This window comes from Neovison vison, chromosome 5, assembly GCF_020171115.1.
Source record: "Neovison vison isolate M4711 chromosome 5, ASM_NN_V1, whole genome shotgun sequence".
Classification (NCBI taxonomy): Eukaryota; Metazoa; Chordata; class Mammalia; order Carnivora; family Mustelidae; genus Neogale; species Neogale vison.
The window spans coordinates 16,241,670-16,260,647 of record NC_058095.1 but is presented as its reverse complement, the minus strand read 5'-3'; the positions used below and the strand labels follow the sequence as shown (position 1 = coordinate 16,260,647).

Below are 18,978 nucleotides of genomic sequence, written 5' to 3'. Positions count from 1 at the left end.
TTATTTCTCTCTGTTGTCTGATTGCTGTTGCTAGGACTTCTAATACTATGTTGAACAAGAGTGGAATCCATCAGAATCCTAGAGGAGAACATAGGCAGTAATCTCTTCGATATCAGCTACAGCAACTTCTTTCAAGATACGTCTCCAAAGGCAAAGGAAACAAAAGTGAAAATAAACTTTTGGGATTTCATCAAAATCAAAAGCTTCTGCACAGCAAAGGAAACAGTCAAAAAAACAAAGAGGCAACCCACGGAATGGGAGAAGATATTTGCAAATGACAATACAGACAAAAGGTTGATATCCAGGATCTATAATGAACTCCTCAAACTCAACCCACACGAAACAGGCAAACACATCAAAAAATGAGCAGAAGATATGAACAGACACTTCTCCAATCAAGACATACAAATGGCTATCAGACACATGAAAAAATGTTCATCATCATTAGCCCTCAGGGAGATTCAAATTAAAACCACATTGAGATATCACCTTACACCAGTTAGAATGGCCAAAATTAACAAAACAGGAAACAACATGTGTTGGAGAGGATGTGGAGAAAGGGGAACCCTCTTACACTGTTGGTGGGAATGCAAATTGGTGCAGCCTCTTTGAGAACAGTGTGGAGATTCCTCAAGAAATTAAAAATAGAGCTTCCCTATGACCCTGCAATTGCACTCCTGGGTATTTACCCCAAAGACACAGATGTCGTGAAAAGAAGGGCCATCTGTACCCCAATGTTTATAGCAGCAATGGCCACGGTCGCCAAACTATGGAAAGAACCAAGATGCCCTTCAACGGATGAATGGATAAGGAAGATGTGGTCCATATACACTATGGAGTATTATGCCTCCATCAGAAAGGATGAATACCCAACTTTTATAGCAACATGGACGGGACTGGAAGAGATTATGCTGAGTGAAATCAGTCAAGCAGAGAGAGTCAATTACCATATGGTTTCACTTATTTGTGGAGCATAACAAATAGCATGGAGGACAAGGGGCGTTAGAGAGGAGAAGGGAATTTGGGTAAATTGGAAGGGGAGGTGAACCATGAGAGACTATGGACTCTGAAAAACAATCTGAGGGGTTTGAAGTGGTGGGGGGGGGTGGGAGGTTGGGGTACCAGGTGGTGGGTATTATAGAGGGCATGGATTCTGCCCATTTCTTAGTTGGATTATTTGTTCTTTGGGTGTTGAGTTTAATAAGTTCGTTATAGATTTTGGATACTAGCTGTTATCTGATATGTCATTTGCAAATACCTTCTCTGATTCTGTCATCGTCTTTTGGTTTTATTGACTGTTTCCTTTGCTGTGCAAAAGCTTTTTTTTTTTTTTTAAAGATTTTATTTATTTATTTGACAGAGAGAGATCACAAGTAGATGGGGAGGCAGGCAGAGAGAGAGAGAGGGAAGCAGGCTCCCTGCCGAGCAGAGAGCCCGATGTGGGACTCGATCCCAGGACCCTGAGATCATAACCTGAGCCGAAGGCAGTGGCTTAACCCACTGAGCCACCCAGGCGCCCGTGCAAAAGCTTTTTATCAGGATGAAGTCCCAATAGTTCATTTTTATCCTTGCTTCCCTTGCCTTTGGCAATGTTTCTAGGAAGAAGTTGCTGTGGCTGACATCAAAAAGGTTGCTGCCTGTGTTCTCCTCCAGGATTTTGATGGATTCCTGTCTCACATTGAGGCCTTTCATCCATTTTGAGTCTATTTTTGTGTGTGGTATAAGGAAATGGCCCAGTTTCATTCTGCATGTGGCTATTGAATTTTCCCAAAACCATATGTTGGAGAGACTGTCTTTTTTCCATTGGACAGTCTTTCCTGCTTTGTTGAAGGTTAGTTGACCATTGAGTTAAGAGGGTCCATGTCTAGGCTCGCTGTTCTGTTCCATTGATCTATGTGTCTGTTTTTGTGCCAGTACCATACTGTCTTGATAATTACAGCTTTGTAATAGAGCTTGAAGGCCAGAATTGTGATGTCACATGCTTTTCTTTTCTTTTTCAACATTCCTCTGGCTATTCGGAATCTTTTCTGGTTCCATACAAATTTTAGGATTATTTGTTCCATTTCTTTGAAAAAAGTTGATGTTGTTTTGATAGGGTTGCATTAAATATGTAGATTGCCCTAGGTAGCATAGACATTTTCACAATATTTGTTCTTCAAATCCATGAGCATGGAACATTTTTCCATTTCTTTTGTCTTCCTCAGTTTCTTTCATGCGTGTTCTATAGTTTTCTGAGTACAGATTTTTTGCCTCTTTGGTTAGGTTTATCCCTAAGTATCTTATGGTTTTGTGTGCAACTGTAAATGGGATTGACTTCCTAATTTCTCTTTCTTCCATCTTGTTGTTGGTGTATAAAAATGCAACAGATTTCTGTGCATTGATTTTGTATACTGCCACATTACTGAATTCTTGTATGAGTTCTAGCAGTTTTGGGGTGGAGTCTTTTGGGTTCCCCACATAAAGTATCTTATCATCTGCAAAGAGTGAGTGTTTGACTTCTTTTTTGCCAATTCAGATGCCCAGATTCAAATTCCTGTTAGATTCTAGCTACCAAATTCATTCTTCCTCAGCAAAGCCTCAGGTCTTTCTATCTCAATTCATTATATTTAAAAATATCTACCAAAGGGGCGCCTGGGTGGCTCAGTGGGTTAAAGCCTCTGCCTTCGGCTCGGGTCATGATCCCAGGGTCCTGGGATTAAGCGGGGAACCTGCTTCCCTTCCTCTCTCTCTGCATGCCTCTCTGCCTACTTGTGTCTACTACTACTGTCTGTCCAATGGATAAATAAAATCTTAAAAAAAAAATCTACCAAAAACTGTCTCCTGATTATACCTGTCCTGTCTCAGTTGGGGACGCCATCATGTTTCTTAGTAAAACAAGTTTAAAAATTGGTATAATTTTTCACTCCAGCTTTTTTCTTAGTGCCACATCTCATTGGATACCAAGTCCTACCAATTAGGACTATTAACTATGTCATAGTGATCGGACCCTTGCTTTCCTTTTAGCTTTATCTTGTATTATTTTCTGCATCCATATTGGTCTCCAACACTGAAGCATATGAACCATATTATTGGTTATAGGCGTGGTTCAGGGTTTTTATAGAAGATGCTTTTCAGCCTTTTGGAAAGCAGTGGCTATAAGTAGATGAATTTTAGCAGGAGGGTCTCCTGATTTTGTTGTCTGCTCTATGTCAACCCAACTCCTCTACTATAGTAAACTAATCTTTCTCACCCCAGAGACTGATCTGTTCTAAAACTGAGATTATGTTAAATTTATTATTAAACACATTTTAATTTTTTTAGTGCCTAATATGGTACCTGAAAATTTAGTAGGTAACTACATAAAATTTCTTTCAACCAATAAATGTACAAATCCTGTTTGTTATCTAATGCGTATACCATAGCATCTAATTTGATATCCAACTGTCCTTTTCTACGTACAACAAAACAACAAAAACACTTGGGCATATTTCACCAGGCCAATTCTTACTTATAAAACTAATCTCAAAATTTATCTTTTCCAGAGCTTCGCTGACCCATGGAAGTCACTTTATTTACCCTCTCTCTTAGTTTAAAATTCATTTTATACACATATATATTATTATATACTTACCATATTGTGTAAAAAATAAATATCTTTATATCACTTTTGTTTGTTTATAAGCTGTGATATTCTCGTAGGCAAGAATCATGCCTACATCAATTTATATTTTTGAGGCAATAAATATTGAAGAATGAATGGAATAAAGGAGTGACACAAAGTCTGTAAGAGGAATCTCAAATATATGCTAGACCTCTAATATTTCAATTGAGCAGTCTGTAACCAGAGGGCTCCAGATCATTAGTATAAATGTTTTCAAAGCAAAAAGACCATTTCCTCATCATCACTCATAGTTTTCCGTTTTCAAAAGAAGTTTTGACAGAAAATACACTCATTGTGAAATGACCAGCAACATCTTAGTCAATTTCAGTAGTGTACAAGAGGATACTTGTTCATAATTAATACACAAATACAAACTTGGCCTTCTCTTAAAATTCCCCCTCAGAACCATCCTAATTTCAGTTTATTCCCAATAAGCCATAATATTCTTCTTCAGTTGATTTCATTTTTATGACTCATTATATTTTTAAAATATGATCAATAGTGTTACATAATGACTTCATAAAGGCTTAGGACATAGGAGAATAAGTCTGTATATTCGACTCATCACATAGAATTTTTTATTAACCCATCAGCTTTCAGTGAACTGCTGAGTCTCCTTTGTAACTAGTTATTGTGTTACCGTAAGTCCTTCCAGTTTGGGAACTATCTGAAATATCTACCTTTCTTTTCAGATTAAAGAGAAATACATACCTATTTTTATAAACAAGTATGTATAGTGTTAATAAAGAAACATATTACTAATTTATATGGTGAGAAATCCCAAGATACTTGTCATAGAGAAATTAAAGAAAGATAAGTTAGGAAAACATAGGAACATAAGAAAGGGAGTCCCCACAGACTTGTCTAACAAATGTAGCTGAACCAAAGTTGAGAAGATCCTACACAGCCAAATAACTTGTTGGGACCTTTCACCCTGCCAGTGAGGTAGAGAGCAGCCTTAAAATTCAAGAGGTATATTCAAAAGTCCATTTTGTCCAAGCAACAGGACTCTCCCTTAACTAATGTAGAGTTAAGTCTTCATATCTAGGGTTTGTATCCTTATAGTTGAATCCAAAAAAGCAGCGGAGCTAATAAAGTTTGATCTCTTATTTCCCAATATATACCCAATTTTGTGTCTGTTTCATATATGACTCTTTGGCATTATTACTTTGTTTTGGCTTTCCTTGTAGCTAATGGGAAGGTTGAACTCGGCACACTGATGGATGCAGTGACCAATGTTACAGGTTAGTAAATAGTTACTGTGAATCTAAGATCCTAATTCTTACATTAAATTCTCTTTTAATGGTCTATTCTAACATCACGTCATAGTCTTTTTATTCTGCCATTTTACCATTTTACTGGGGAAGTATTTCTATTTAATTGGTTAGAATATGGATTGGCAAACTTTGACCCTTGGGGCAAATCTACTTCTGGTCTTGTAAACAGTTTCTTTGGAACACATCCACCCCCATTAGTTTATGTATTATTAATGGCTGCTTTTACAGTATGATGAATCGTGATGGAGACCATATGCCCTACAAGGCCTAAAGTATTTTTGATTGTTTACTAGCTTGCTTTATAGAAAAGTTTGAAGACTCATAGCCTAGAGTTTTACTTCAGAGTGATGTTACATTACAGTTTTCTCTAGACAGTTATGGCTTACCACTAAGGTAGGTTAGTTTTAACTAATTACTTTTTAAAAAATTTTATTTTATCTTTTCGGTGATCCAAGATTCATTGTTTATGCACCACACCCAGTGCTCCATGCAATACGTGCCCTCCTTAATACCCACCACCAGGCTCACCCATCCCCCCAACCCCCTTCCCTTCCAAAACCCTCAGTTTGTTTCTCAGAGTCCACAGTCTCTCATGCTTCATCATCCCCTCCAATTTCCCTCAGTTTACTTTTCCTTTCCTTCTCCTAATGTCCTCCATGTTATTCCTTATGCTCCACAAGTAAGTGAAACCATATGATAATTGACTTTCTCTGCTTGACTTATCTCACTCTACATAATCTCCTTCAGACTGTCCATGTTGATACAAATGTTGGATATTCATCCTTTTTGATGGAGGCATAATATTTTATTGTATATATGGACCATATCTTCTTTTTCCATTCATCTGTTGAAGGGCATCTTGGCTCTTCCCACAGTTTGGCAATTGTGGTCATTGCTGCTATTGACATTGAGGGTACTTATGGCCCTTCTTTTCATTACATCTGTATCTTTGGGGTAAATACCTAGTAGTACAATTGTAGGGTCATAGGGTAGCTTTATTTTTATTTTCTTAAGGAATCTCCAAACTGTTTTTCAAAGTGGCTGCACCAACTTGCATTCCCACCAACAGTGTAAGAAGGTTGCCCTTTCTCCACATCTCCTCCAACACTTGTTGTTTCTTGTCTCTTGTTAATTTTGACCATTCTAACTGGTGTAAGGTGGTATCTCAATGAGGTTTTGATGTGAATATCCCTGATGGCTAATGATGAAGAATATTTTTTCATATGTCTGTTAGCCATTTGTATGTCTTCTTTGGAGAAGTGTTTGTTCATGACTTCTGCCCATTTTCTGACATGATTATGTTTTTTGAGTGTTGAATTTGAGGAGTTCTTTGTAGATCTTGGATATCAGCCCTTCATCTGTAGTGTCATTTGTGGATATCTTCTCCCATTCCGTGGGCTGTATCTTTGTTTTGTTGACTGTTTCCTTTACTGTACAGAAGCTTTTGATCTTGATGAAGTCCCACAAGTTCACTTTCACTTTTGTTTCCTTTGCCTTTGGAGACATATCTTGAAAGAAGTTGCTGTGGCTGATGTCAAAGAGGTTACTGCCTATGGATAGGATTTTGATAGGTTCCTGCCTCAGATTGAGGTCTTTTATCCATTTTGAGTTCGTCTTTGTGTATGGTGTAAGAGAATGATTGAGTTTCATTCTTCTACACATAACTGTCCCAATTTTACCAGCACCATTTATTGAAGAGACTGTCCTTTTTCCACTGTATATTTTTTCCTGCTTTGTCGAAGATTATTTGCCCATAGAGTTGAGGGTCCATATCTGGGCTCTCTACTATGCTCCACTGGTCTATGTGTCTGTTTTTGTGCCAGTACCATGCTCTGTCTTTGTAGTAAAGGCTGAAATCAGGCAGCGTGATGCCCCCAGTTTTGTTTTTCCTTTTCAACGTTTCCTTAGCAATTCAGGATCTCTTCTGGTTTCATACAAATTTTAGGATTGTTTTTTCCAGCACTTTGAAAAATGCCAGTGGAATTTTGATCAGGATGACATTGAAAGTATAGATGGCTCTTGGCACTATAGACATTTTAACCATGTTTATTCTTCTCATCCATGAGCACGGAAGGCTCTTCCATCATTTTGTGTCTTCTTCAGTTTCTTTCATGAGTGTTCTGTAGTTCCTCGAGTACAGCTCCTTAACCTCTTTGGTTAGGTTTATTCCAAATACCTATGGTTCTTGGTGCTATAGTAAGTGGAATCGATTCTCTAATTTCCCTTTCTATTTTTTCATTGCTAGTGTATGAGAAAGCAACTGATTTCTGTGCATTGATTTTGTATCCTGCCACATTACTGAATTGTTATATAAGTTCTAGTAGATTGGGGGTTGAGTATTTTGGGTTTTCCATATAAAGTATCATGTCATCTGTGAAGAGAGAGAATTTGACTTCTTTTCCATTTGAATGCCTTCTATTTCTTTTTGTTGTCTGATTGATGTTGCTAGGACTTCTAGTACTATGTTGAACAACAGTGGAGACAGTGGGCATCCTTGTCATGTTTCTGATCTCAAAGGGAAGGCTGTCAGCTTTTCCCATTGAGAATGATATTTGCTGTGGGTTTGTCGTAGACAGATTTTATGAAGTTGAGAATGTTCCCTCTATCCCTATACTTTGAAGCATTTTAATCAGGAATGGATGCAGTATTTTGTCAAATGCTTTTTCTGCATCAATTGAGAGGACCATGTGGTTCATCTCTCTTATTGATTTGTTCTGTCACATTGATTGATTTGCAAATGTTGAACCATCTTTGCATCCCAGGGATAAATCCCACCTGGTCATGGTGGATAATCTTTTTAATGTACTGTTGGATCCTATTAGCTAGGATCTTGTTGAGAATCTTGGCATCCATATTATTCAGGGATTTTCGTCTGAAATTCTCCTTTTTGATGGGGTCTTTGCCTGGTTTGGGGATCAGGGTAATGCTGGCTTCATGGAAAGGGTCTGGAAGTTTTCCTTCTGTTTCTATTTTTTGAAACAGCTTTAGAAGAATAGGTATTCTTTCTTCTTGGAATGTTTCATGGCATCATTTGTTTCCTTAATTCTGTGTTCATGGCTTCTAGGCTCTTTGTTCCAGGCCTCCTCCTGGTCCTTCTTTTCTATCAGTTTGTCTTCTATGTCACTAATTCGACCTTCTGCCTTGGTTACCCTAGCTGTTAGAGTATTTAGATTAGATTGGATCTCATTGATAGCATTTTTAACTTCTGCCAGATTGGCTCTCACTTCTCCCCTTAGAGATTCTATATTGCCACTAATGGTCTTCTCCAACCTAGCCATTGCCTGGATAATTGTTACCCTGAATTTTCTTTCTGACGTACTGTTTATGTCCATATCCAATAGTTCTATGGCAGAGGGCACAGTCTGAATTTTTCCTCTGTTGGGTGTTCCTCCTTTAGTCATTTTGGTGAGAGGTGGTTGAGGGGATGTATAGCTGAATATATCAACCATGATCCATATATTATTGTGGAGCTTAATATATTGTTTTCCTGATGTTGGGGTTTTACAATTTTATGGGGACCCTGTGGTGGTTGTCCTCTTGTTCTTTTGGCTTGTCTTCTGGGGGAGGGGCCTGCTGCATTGTTTTCCAGTCAATCTTGCTTGGGTTGAGTTCCCTTCCCCCTACAAAGGGGCTGGGCTCTGTGGAAACAGGTTTTTCAGCCTTTTGTTCTTCGGGGATTTTTTTTTTTTTAAAGATTTTATTTATTTGACAGAGATCACAAGCAGGCAGAGAGGCAGGCAGAGAGAGAGGGGGGAAAGCAGGCTCCCTGATGAGCAGAGAGCCCCATGAGGGGATCGATCCCAAGACCCTGGGACCATGACCTGAGCCGAAGGCAGAGACCTTAAACCCCTGAGCCACCCACGAGCCCCTCTTCAGGGATTTTTGTTCTTTGGTGGCTTTTTGTGGCTTTTCAGAGGGTCAGAGCAAAGAATCTGTCTGCACCCAGACCTCTGCCTCAGAGAGAAGCCTCAGATGTTCCCCTCTGGGTGGTCCAGAACACACAGACAGACCGCCCCCCCCACCGTGCCCCGGCAAACTCTGCTGAACAGTGCAACCTCACACAGGTGGTGTGCACTCCAGCCATCATCCCAGAGGTCACACAAAGCCCCCACTTGTCTCTGCACCCCCATGGCACTAAAACCATGAGCGATATTGGTCCAGAGAGTCTGCTTCTGGTGGCTGCCTTTGCTGGGACTGCTGTCTGGGGTCCAGACCCACACCAGGTATGCTCAGACCCCACAGCCGTGCAGATCGTGGAGGTCTGCAGGCTGAGGGACCCTGACTGGAGATCACGCTGGGTTCTCTCAGTTGGGGGCTGGGTGCACTCAGACCCTACAGTCATATAGGTTGTGGAAGTCTGCGGGCCTAGGGATCCCAACTGGAGTTCACACTGGGCTGTCCTGTGTGGGGGCGGGAGTGCACCCAGCCCAAGTGGTGGTGCAAGCAGCAGAATACTCCGTGCTCAGGGACCATGGGCTGAGGGCCCCATGAGACACTGTCTGTCATGGGTGGTTGCCAGTGGTGACCATCTTATAATGTGGGCTTAGACCCATGCCAGTGACTGACAGATTCCACAGGTTGCCCCTTAAGATCTTTTGCTCTTTTTGGAGTGCTTTTTTTTTGTTTATTTATTTTTATTTTTATTTTTATTTATTTATTTGACAGACAGAGAGAGATCACAAGTAGGCAGAGAGGCAGGCAGAGAGTGAGGGGGGAAGCAGGCTCCCCACTGAGCAGAGAGCCCAATGTGGGGCTCGATCCCAGGACCCTGAGATCACGACCCGAGCTGAAGGCAGAGGCTTAAACCACTGAGCCACCCAGGCGCCCCTTTGGAGTGCTTTTAATCAGACTCCTAGTTAATACTGGTCTCCAATCATAGGACACTTTTGTATTGGGGTAATACTTTCCAATGGGTCACTTCTGGTGACTCCCTCCCCCTTCTGTTTATTCTCCAATGTCAGTCTGAGCATTCCCACTCCACTTTACCGCTCCACTGATATCTTCTGCCCCCATAGAGATCCAGAAGTGTAAACTCTTGTCTCTCAGTCTGATTTCATGGATGTTCAGAGTGTTCTAGTAGATATTTAGCTCACTTTAGGGGACCAGTTAAAACAGGGTCTTCTACTTCTCTGCCGTCTTGCCCCTCCTCCTTAACTAATTACTTTTAACACCCTCCTTGTTTACATGATAAATGATATGCAATTTTAACTTTAGATTATTTACACTGTGTACTTCAGTGCAATGCCTTGATAGAAAATTCTTTATTCTCTGGGATTTATTCCAAACAATACTTCAATTATAAATATCTGAGTATCATGAAGAGATACTTGCTGCAATTATAGCCTCAAAGTATACTACCCAACAAGTTAACCTAGAGTTCACAGAACAGAAAGGCTCAAGAACCCAGTTAAAATGTTTGAATCACACAGTTTATTAAATCATTTAAAACACACAGCAAGTAGTGAAGGGGATTACAGAATAAATTAACAAATTTAGGGTATGGTGAATGGAAAGACCAGACTACCTGAATCTAAGATGCACAAGGTGCATAGTAAGTTTTGTGTGTCTCTCTGTTCAACAGCATTAGTTTTCTCTGCTGGTGATGTGGTGACAAGAATCAGGGTTGAGGTTTAAGCAGATGGGCCCACAGATGGAAAGTGCTCTAGCCAATGATACAGACTTGCTCTTTCAGAAAGACACAGGGTGAAGTACCTCTAGATAATAGTTGTAGCTTGTCATTAAGGCCATTGAAGAGCCATAGGTTTTGTGTTCCTTGAGCAGAGGACACATAAGACCTAAATGGGTATCACCAATGAGTTGCCAAATTAAAGTCATTTGAATATTGAGTCTCATGAATATTTATCATATCTTGAATATTTAGTGCTTCTTTTAGTGTCTCAAGCAATTTTAGAGTATCATAAATATTTAGAGCTTCTTATATATTTAGTCTAACAGATAAATTTAGTGAAGAGGTTCTTCATGTATATTTAATGCCCCATGAACATTCGATATTGTTCTGTCCTTCCATTCCTTTCTAACTTACATATCCTTTACTTAAATACTACTTATCCATACTGCAAACATCTTAAAAGATTTAGTCCATGTTTTATAAACTACAAACTTGAACTAATGTACTTACTTAACTTCTGTAATAGAATTAAATGTTCTCAAAAGCAAATGCATATTACACTGGATTAACATATTAAGTAGTTAAGTAAAATCAGATACATCACTTATAATTAAGGGAATAACAGAGACACTGAATTTTAAATAAATATCTGTGATATTTTAAATAACTTAGAATCCCCAAGCCACTTATATCTTGTTTAAATTACTTTACTCTTTAATTATAGATACTGAATTTTGGGGGGTTAAGGGAACAATTCTGTTTCCATGATAGCTGATGGCACAAAGTTCTTGCTACTTTGTTCACAGCTGTTGAATATCTACCAAATAAATAATTTTTTTCATAATTTTGATATTCATATTTCATATTTAGGTCATATTGAACTTTTCATGTACTGTGATTTCTTTGAAGGAGGAGAAGTTAACGTCAGCGATATTGAAAGTATTCTGGAAAAAACTGGGATAGAGCTCACAGATAAGGAGTGCTTAGAACTAAAGAAGTATCTGCCAGTTGATGGTGAGCATTTAAAATAATGATGTAGACTTTAAGGAACTTAGATGTGTATTTCTTTTTTGCAAACTTCCAGAATTATCTCCATTTTATAAAGAAAAAGAGGATTAGAAGGAATCATGCAGTTCTATCTTAAGAAGTAATCCCAGCTGTGTAACTTTATAGTATCTTTGGACCCTTCAGTCAGGAAAATTAACCTTGTATTAAGTCAAGGAAGTGCCTATTCTAACTTCTGATTCCAGTCAGAAGGCATTCTCAAGAATGAACAGGGAGGGACACCTGGGTGGCTCAGTGGGTTAAAGCCTCTGCCTTCTGCCCAGGTCATGATCCCAGAGTCCTGGGATCGAGCCCCACATTGGGCTCTCTGCTCAGGAGGGAGCCTGCTTCCTCGTCTCTCTCTGCCTGCCTCTCTGCCGACTTGTGCTGTCTGTCAAATAAATAAAATCTTTTAAAAAAAAGAAAGAATGAACAGGGACATATGGGAAAGTAAAAAGAATGAGAAAATACTAAGAGGAAAATGGAGACATGAAAGGAAGACATAGAGAATTAAGATGTGTGTGTTTCAGCATAGTAGACCTCCAGCAGGAGACAGAATTTTCTCTACTTGTTACATTTTTTGGTTATTTAAAATTAAATTAGGTTTTTTCTGGGGTAAATTATGATGTCTTCTAAAATTAAGGCTTTCATAATGTCTCATTTAATCTCTCATTGGTGTGGTCTGATTTGTGTCTTTTCTTACAGCTGTTGGAAAGGTGTACCAAAATAGGGTGATGGATGGTTTGAAAACTCTTAAAGGTAAGTAATAAGTATAATGAAAAAGGAGATGAATCTGAAGATGAAAAGCAGATAAAGAGACTTTTGCACACTTAATTTATATTCCTGCCACCATGCATGTGTGTGCAAAACCATATTAATGTTTTTTTCCAAAGATCTTTTCTGTATATATCTTACAAAATGACCTCCTGTACTATTCTTTAACCTTAAGATGGAAGTCTTAAAAGTAGGACTTTGAATAACTTTACCCCTAATGAAATGGAAAACTAGAAAACTATCTAATCAGCACAAGTAGATAAAAGGAAGTTTATCTGTATAGTCACAGACTCTAAGATCATGAAGAAGTATCTTCTTTGAAAATTCATGACAGTGACCCTATGCTCACATTGGTTCCAGTTCATATTTGCATGACCCAGAAACTCACAAAAAAATTAACGAAAAGTACCAGCATTGTAGTAACTCTAGAGTTTAAGAAATACACTCTCATGTCATGGTCAGTAAGATTTTCCCTATAAAACCTTTCTTAAAATGATCTTGAAATAGAAAATTATAAAAGATATGAAAAAAACTATGTCCAATTAATACCAATACATACAATAAAAAGACTGTACTCAAAAGATTTCCCATAATACAAATATTTTAGATAGACTATAAAATAAGTACACTTTAAATGATTAAATTCATAAAACAAAAATGGGAATAATTTGAAAAGAAATAGAAACTACCACAGGAAAAAGTAGATTTGAAAGGAGTCAAAATAAAATTTCAAGAAATGAAAAGCCTAGCCTGAAAAATTAAAAAACACAATGGTATCATTAACAGATTAGAGATAACCAAAGAATTAATTAGATAATTGGAATAAAACTCTGAAAAAATTGCCAAGATTCCAGCATAGAGACACAAAGATTACAAATAGGAAGGAGGAGGAGACATGAGGGTGAAAGTGGGAAATCTGCCGGTTTATCCAATAGTAGTACAAAGAGCTAACAGGGAGAAAGAAGGAAAATGCTAATTTGAAGACCTAATAGTTGGTAATTTTTTTGTGATTGTTGAAAGACAGGGATTCTAAAATACAGGGCACATAATGAATCCTAAATGGTAATTAAGAGGTCTTTGCTTAATCATATCATAAGGAATTCACAATTCCAAAACAAAACAAAAACCCCCCAAGAATGCAACCAGGATGCATTCTGACTACCCACAAATGAGTAACAATTAGACTTGTATTGGACTACAATGAGATGCCACCTCAGACCCCATAAGATGTCTGCTTTCAAAAGAGGAACAGAATATAACAAGTGTTGGTGAGAATGTGGAGAAAATGGAAGCCTTGTACACCGGCAGTGAGCAAGTGAAGTGGTACAGCCACTATGAAAACAAGTATGGCAGCTCCACAAAAGCTTAAAAATGAAATTTCTATATGATTCAGCAATTCCACTTCTAGGTATATGTCTTAGTTTACTCAGGCTGCTTTAACAAACTGCCAGAGACTAGATGGCTTATAAACAACAGAAATTCATTTCTCACGGTTTTGGAGGCTGGAAGGCCAAGATCAAGGTGCCAGCATGGTCAGGTGAGGGCCCTCTTCCAGGTTGCCGACTTCTCATTGTATCCTCACAGTGTGCAAGGGGCAAGGATCTCTCTGGGGCACTTTTTATAAAGACTAATCTCTTTCAGAAGGGCTCTGCCCTCATGACCTAAGCCCCTCCCGTAGGGCCCACTTTTTTTTTTTTTTTTTCTTTTCAGCGTAACAGTATTCTTTGTTTTTGCACCACACCCAGTGCTCCATGCCATCCATGCCCTCAGGTTGTGTATCTTCTTTGGTGAGGCTGTTATTCAGCCACAAAAAAGAACGTGATCTTGCCATTGCATTGACATTGCTGGAGCTACAGAATATAATGTTAAGTGAAATCTGTCAGAGAAAATCTTTGGCCTTTTCTTTTATTTATTTATTTATTTATTTATTTATTTAAAAAAAAACATTATTCATTATTTTTTTTTCACCACACCCAGTGCTCCATGCAAGCCGTGCCCTCTATAATACCCACCACCTGGTACCCCAACCTCCCACCCCCTCGCCACTTCAAACCCCTAGATTGTTTTTCAGAGTCCATAGTCTCTCATGGTTCACCTCCCCTTCCAATTTACCCAAATTCCCTTCTCCTTTCATTGGCCTTTCTTAAATCAAGGGTATTCAGTCAGTCCAGTCTACTAATAAGCCCATCAGGTTGTTTTTCAGAGTCCATAGTCTCTCATGGTTCACCTCCCCTTCCAATTTCCCTCAACTCCCTTTACTGTCACTTTGGGCATTTGGTTTTCAACATATGAATTTTGGAGGTACACACACATTTAGACTATTGTGTATATCCTAAAGCGTATATCCAGCACTACTGAAGAGCCAAGAGATGGAATCAATCTATGTGTTTATCACCCTTCAAAAGAAGGAGATTTTGGATGAGTCTTGAAGATATTTTGCTAAATGAGACAAGCCAATCACAAAAAGACAAATATTGTCTGATTCAATTTATGTATGATGCCTAGAGTAGTTAAATCCACAGAGACAGAGGCTGGGTGCGGGGAGGAATGGGGAGTATTGTTTAATGAGTAGGGACTTTTGATTTGGGAAGAAATGGTTAAAATAGTAAATATATTATTCATATATATATATATATATATATATATATATATATATATATATTTTTTTTTTTTAAGTAGCGGGAAAAGATACCTGGCTTTAACAGGGTAACAAGGGATAATATGAATAAGCACATGTCAGTAAGTTTGTTAACTTAGATGAAATTGTAAGCCACTATGTCCTAACAGTAAGCAAAAGGCCAAACAAATTTAAAAATCAACTCTTTTTGGATCCATATGAGAAATGAGGTCACAGGGAAACTGTGTCACCCAAATTGGAGGGAAAGACATGCAAACCACAACTTACTGAGCAGAAGCCTCTCTGAGAACCAGTGGCAGGACAGGAAAACCTAAACTGTAATTGATGAATTGCTAGAGGATCAGTGAGGACAAGTCTAAGAGTCAAAAATTTGTAGGGTACCGCGTCATAGAGGAAGTGCCCATGCTTTTGTGGGTTTAACCGCTAGGATCTCAACCAGGTTCTCACAGTGAATATTGAAGAAGAATCTCAAGAAGCTTCTGGCACGTGGGCGGGATGGGGGGGGAGGAGAAACAGTTTTGAAATACACCAGAGTGTCCTGTTCTTCATAAAAAGGAGAAACTATTTAATCATAGCCTAAACTGCTGAGGTTTTATCAGACCCTAGCTGACCTGGGGGAGGGGAAATACCCAACTTAAGCACATTTTGGCATAGCACATGTGATGTTCACAGTCCAGAGGCAAAGGCTTGTGAAAAGATTGAGACTTAATCATAGGATTATAGTATGTTTCCCTTCCCCATACATCTTACCACCAGATCACCTGTTCATAGCAGTTATTTTTACCCAGTACATTATGCAAAGCTATCAAGAAAAAAAAAATCACAAAAATGGAAAAAAAAATCACAAGAATTGTAAAAGGTAAAAAACGCAAATGGAAGAGACAGCATGCATTAGAAACAGATTCAAATTTGGCAGGGATGTTGGAATTCAAAACAATTATAATTAATATGCTAATGGATAAAGTAGATAGCAGGCAAGAACAGATGTACAGTGTAAGTAGAGAGGTGGAAATCCTAAGAAAGAAGCAAAAGAAAGGCTAGTGATCAAAACCACTATGGCAGAAATGAAGAATGCCTTCGATGGGCTTATTAGTAGACTGGACTGACTGAATACCCTTGATTTAAGAAAAGGCCAAAGATTTTCTCTGACAGATTTCACTTATCATTATATTCTGTAGCTCCAGCAATGTCAATGCAAATGGCAAGATCACGTTCTTTTTTTGTGGCTGAATAACAGCCTCGCCAAAGAAGATACACAGATGGCAATTAAACATATGAAAAGATGTCTACACCTTATGTCATTAGAGAAGTACAAATTAAACCATAATGAGATACCACTACACACTCATTAGAAAGGCCAGAATCCATAAGAACAAGCCAAACAACTAGTATTGAAGTGGACAAATATGAGATCAGACATTGGACAAAAGAGGAGATCTCTGTGGGGCCAATCACTTATAAAAAGTATTTTATTTCACACATGATCGTGGAAGTCTAAGTTAAAACAACAATAAAATACTAGTTCACAGATGTCAAATGTACCATAATTGTAACAGTCAAGCCACCCTAAGCTATGGAAATAGTATGGAGCAATGGAAATTATTGTACACTGCTAATATTAATAGTAGCACTTTCAAAAGCAACTGGATAAAATCTCAAGAAATTCAAAATATATATATTCCACTCCAACTAATCCACTTCTAAATATATTACTCAGATTCTTACCCTCATCAACAGAGACATTCACAAGAATGTATGTTGCAATGTTTTCTTGTAATGACAAAAATTTGGGTATAACCTAAATGTTATCTGTTGGAGAATGGGTAAGTATATGATGGCATAATATTATAGTAGAATAATGGTATTTAAAATGAATGAAGGGAGCCTGGTTGGCTCAGTTGGTTAAGCATCCAGCTCTTGGTTTTACTCAGATCATGATCTCAGGGTCATGAGATCAAGCTCCACATCTAGCTCCATGCTTAGCATGGAGTCTGCTGGAGAGTCTCTCTCTCTCCCTCTCCTTCTGTGCGCCCTCAACCCACTGCTCTTGCTCTCATGCTCTCTTTAAAAATATAAATGAATAAATAAAATAAATGAAAATGTCCCATGTTTCAACATGGACAAATATAAAAAACAAGAATTCAATGAAATTGCATGTTGCAAAAGGAAACTCACAATGTGATATGATTTATATAAACTTTAAAAGTTCTGCAAAACCGGGGCACCTGGGTGGCTCAGTTGGTTAAGCAACTGCCTTCAGCTCAGGTCATGGTCCTGGATTCCTGGGATTGAGTCCCGCATCAGGCTCCCAGCTCCACAGGGAGTCTGCTTCTCCCTCTGACCTTCTCCCCTTTCATTCTCTCTCTCTCTCTCTCTCTCTCTCAAATAAATAAATAAAACCTTAAAAAAAAGTTCTACAAAACTGTTTAACATATGCCAGTAAAACATGCATGGGCATTATAAACACTTACATAAGTCAGTAAGTCACCCTGGGAAAGGTGGGGAAAGATGGGGAATGAGGAGAACATAGAAGATATTTTTATTGTATCTGTTCTGTTTATTAACAAAGCTGGGTGAGATACACAGGTGTCAGTGATGTCATCATAAAAATCTGTATCCCCATAATTCATAAACTAACAAAAAATGAGAGGAATTATTAGACTTTTTTTTGGAAAATGTATTCAGAGGAAAGAACCACGTGAAGTTTAAAAAAAAAAGATTTTATTTATTTATTCATGTGAGATGGAGAGAAAATGGCAGAGGCAGAGGGAGAAGCAGTCCTAATGTAGGACTTGATCCCATAACCTGAGCCAAAGGCAGACGTTTAACTGACTGAGCAACCCAAGCTTCCCCCATGTGAATTTCAGTTAAAGAAACAAATATAATACTTTTCCTACAGCAGCATATGAATTTTATTTTCTCTATTTCTGTAAATAGTCTTGAAGTTGTGCCACAACCCTTAATAGCTAATTATAGAAATTGATTCCTCCCCCCCACCGAAAAAAACTCAGTGGAGGAAATGCCAGTTTCACTGTTATTACTGACAGTTTTTATACAACTGAATAGACAGTCAACCTTATTCTTTAAGGTGTAGCCACTATTTATAACACACAGTAATTCATACCTTTCATCACATTCTAATATTCAATTTTGCTTTTATTTTTCTCTTTCTCCCCAGGAGGGATTGTTGATGTCGCCAAACTAGACACTGCTTTGCAAAGCATGGGAATGAAACTCACAGGAATGGAAAGTAATGATTTGATAAAGAACCTACCTGTTGATGGTGAGTAAGCATATAAATTTTTGCACTGCTAATTACAACTTGAGGTGTGAGCTCCTATAAAATCACCTCTGAAAAAAATTTACTTGCCAGTAAGAAGATAATTTATTAGAAACTTAAGAATGAGCTCAGAAAGAAAATAAAGTAATATTCTTTCTTGTCATTTTATTAACATGTAGTATCAACCTTTTAACTTTGGGATCCAAAGAAATACTGAAAACACAGATAAATCCTATAATTGCGACTCATAAAAAGTGATGGAAAAACAAGTAATTATGGACAAAATAACATGAAAAACAGTCTGGAAGGAGATTAATGCAAAAGTAATAGGAAAATAAAAGAGAAAATGTGGGAGATTATTAACTTGAGAGACACATTTCATCGCCATATGATAGCACGCTTCACTTTCTCAGTGTCAGGGGTCTTCAAACATGCAGGCTCTAATATAGAGAATTTTGCGTTTTTATGAAGCTGTCTCATATTCTACTCCCTATTTCAGAGTCCATCTGTTCTTGGCCATCTCCCTTGATGAATTAAAAACTCTGAGATACAATTAAAGCTGAATTAGAGCTGAAATGCAGTGGACTAATGAAAATATGATGCTAAGTGAAACAAGTCAATCACAAAAGAGGATATGTTGTATGATTCCATTTATATGAAATGTCCAGAATAGATGTAAATCTCCATTTAAATCTA

At 38.1% G+C, this 18,978-nt stretch overlaps 1 protein-coding gene across 1 annotated transcript in view; it reads left to right on the top strand.

Annotated features, from left to right (window-relative positions):
* LOC122907310 overlaps positions 1-18,293 on the top strand; it is a 49,635-nt gene extending 31,342 nt beyond the window's left edge. Inside the window, exons 9-12 of the mRNA XM_044250213.1 lie at positions 4,831-4,884; positions 11,417-11,560; positions 12,296-12,349; positions 18,181-18,293. Coding sequence (XP_044106148.1) covers positions 4,831-4,884; positions 11,417-11,560; positions 12,296-12,349; positions 18,181-18,293 — 365 coding nt within the window. The remainder of the gene's footprint in view (positions 1-4,830; positions 4,885-11,416; positions 11,561-12,295; positions 12,350-18,180) is intronic.
* Positions 18,294-18,978: the final 685 nt, after the last annotated feature.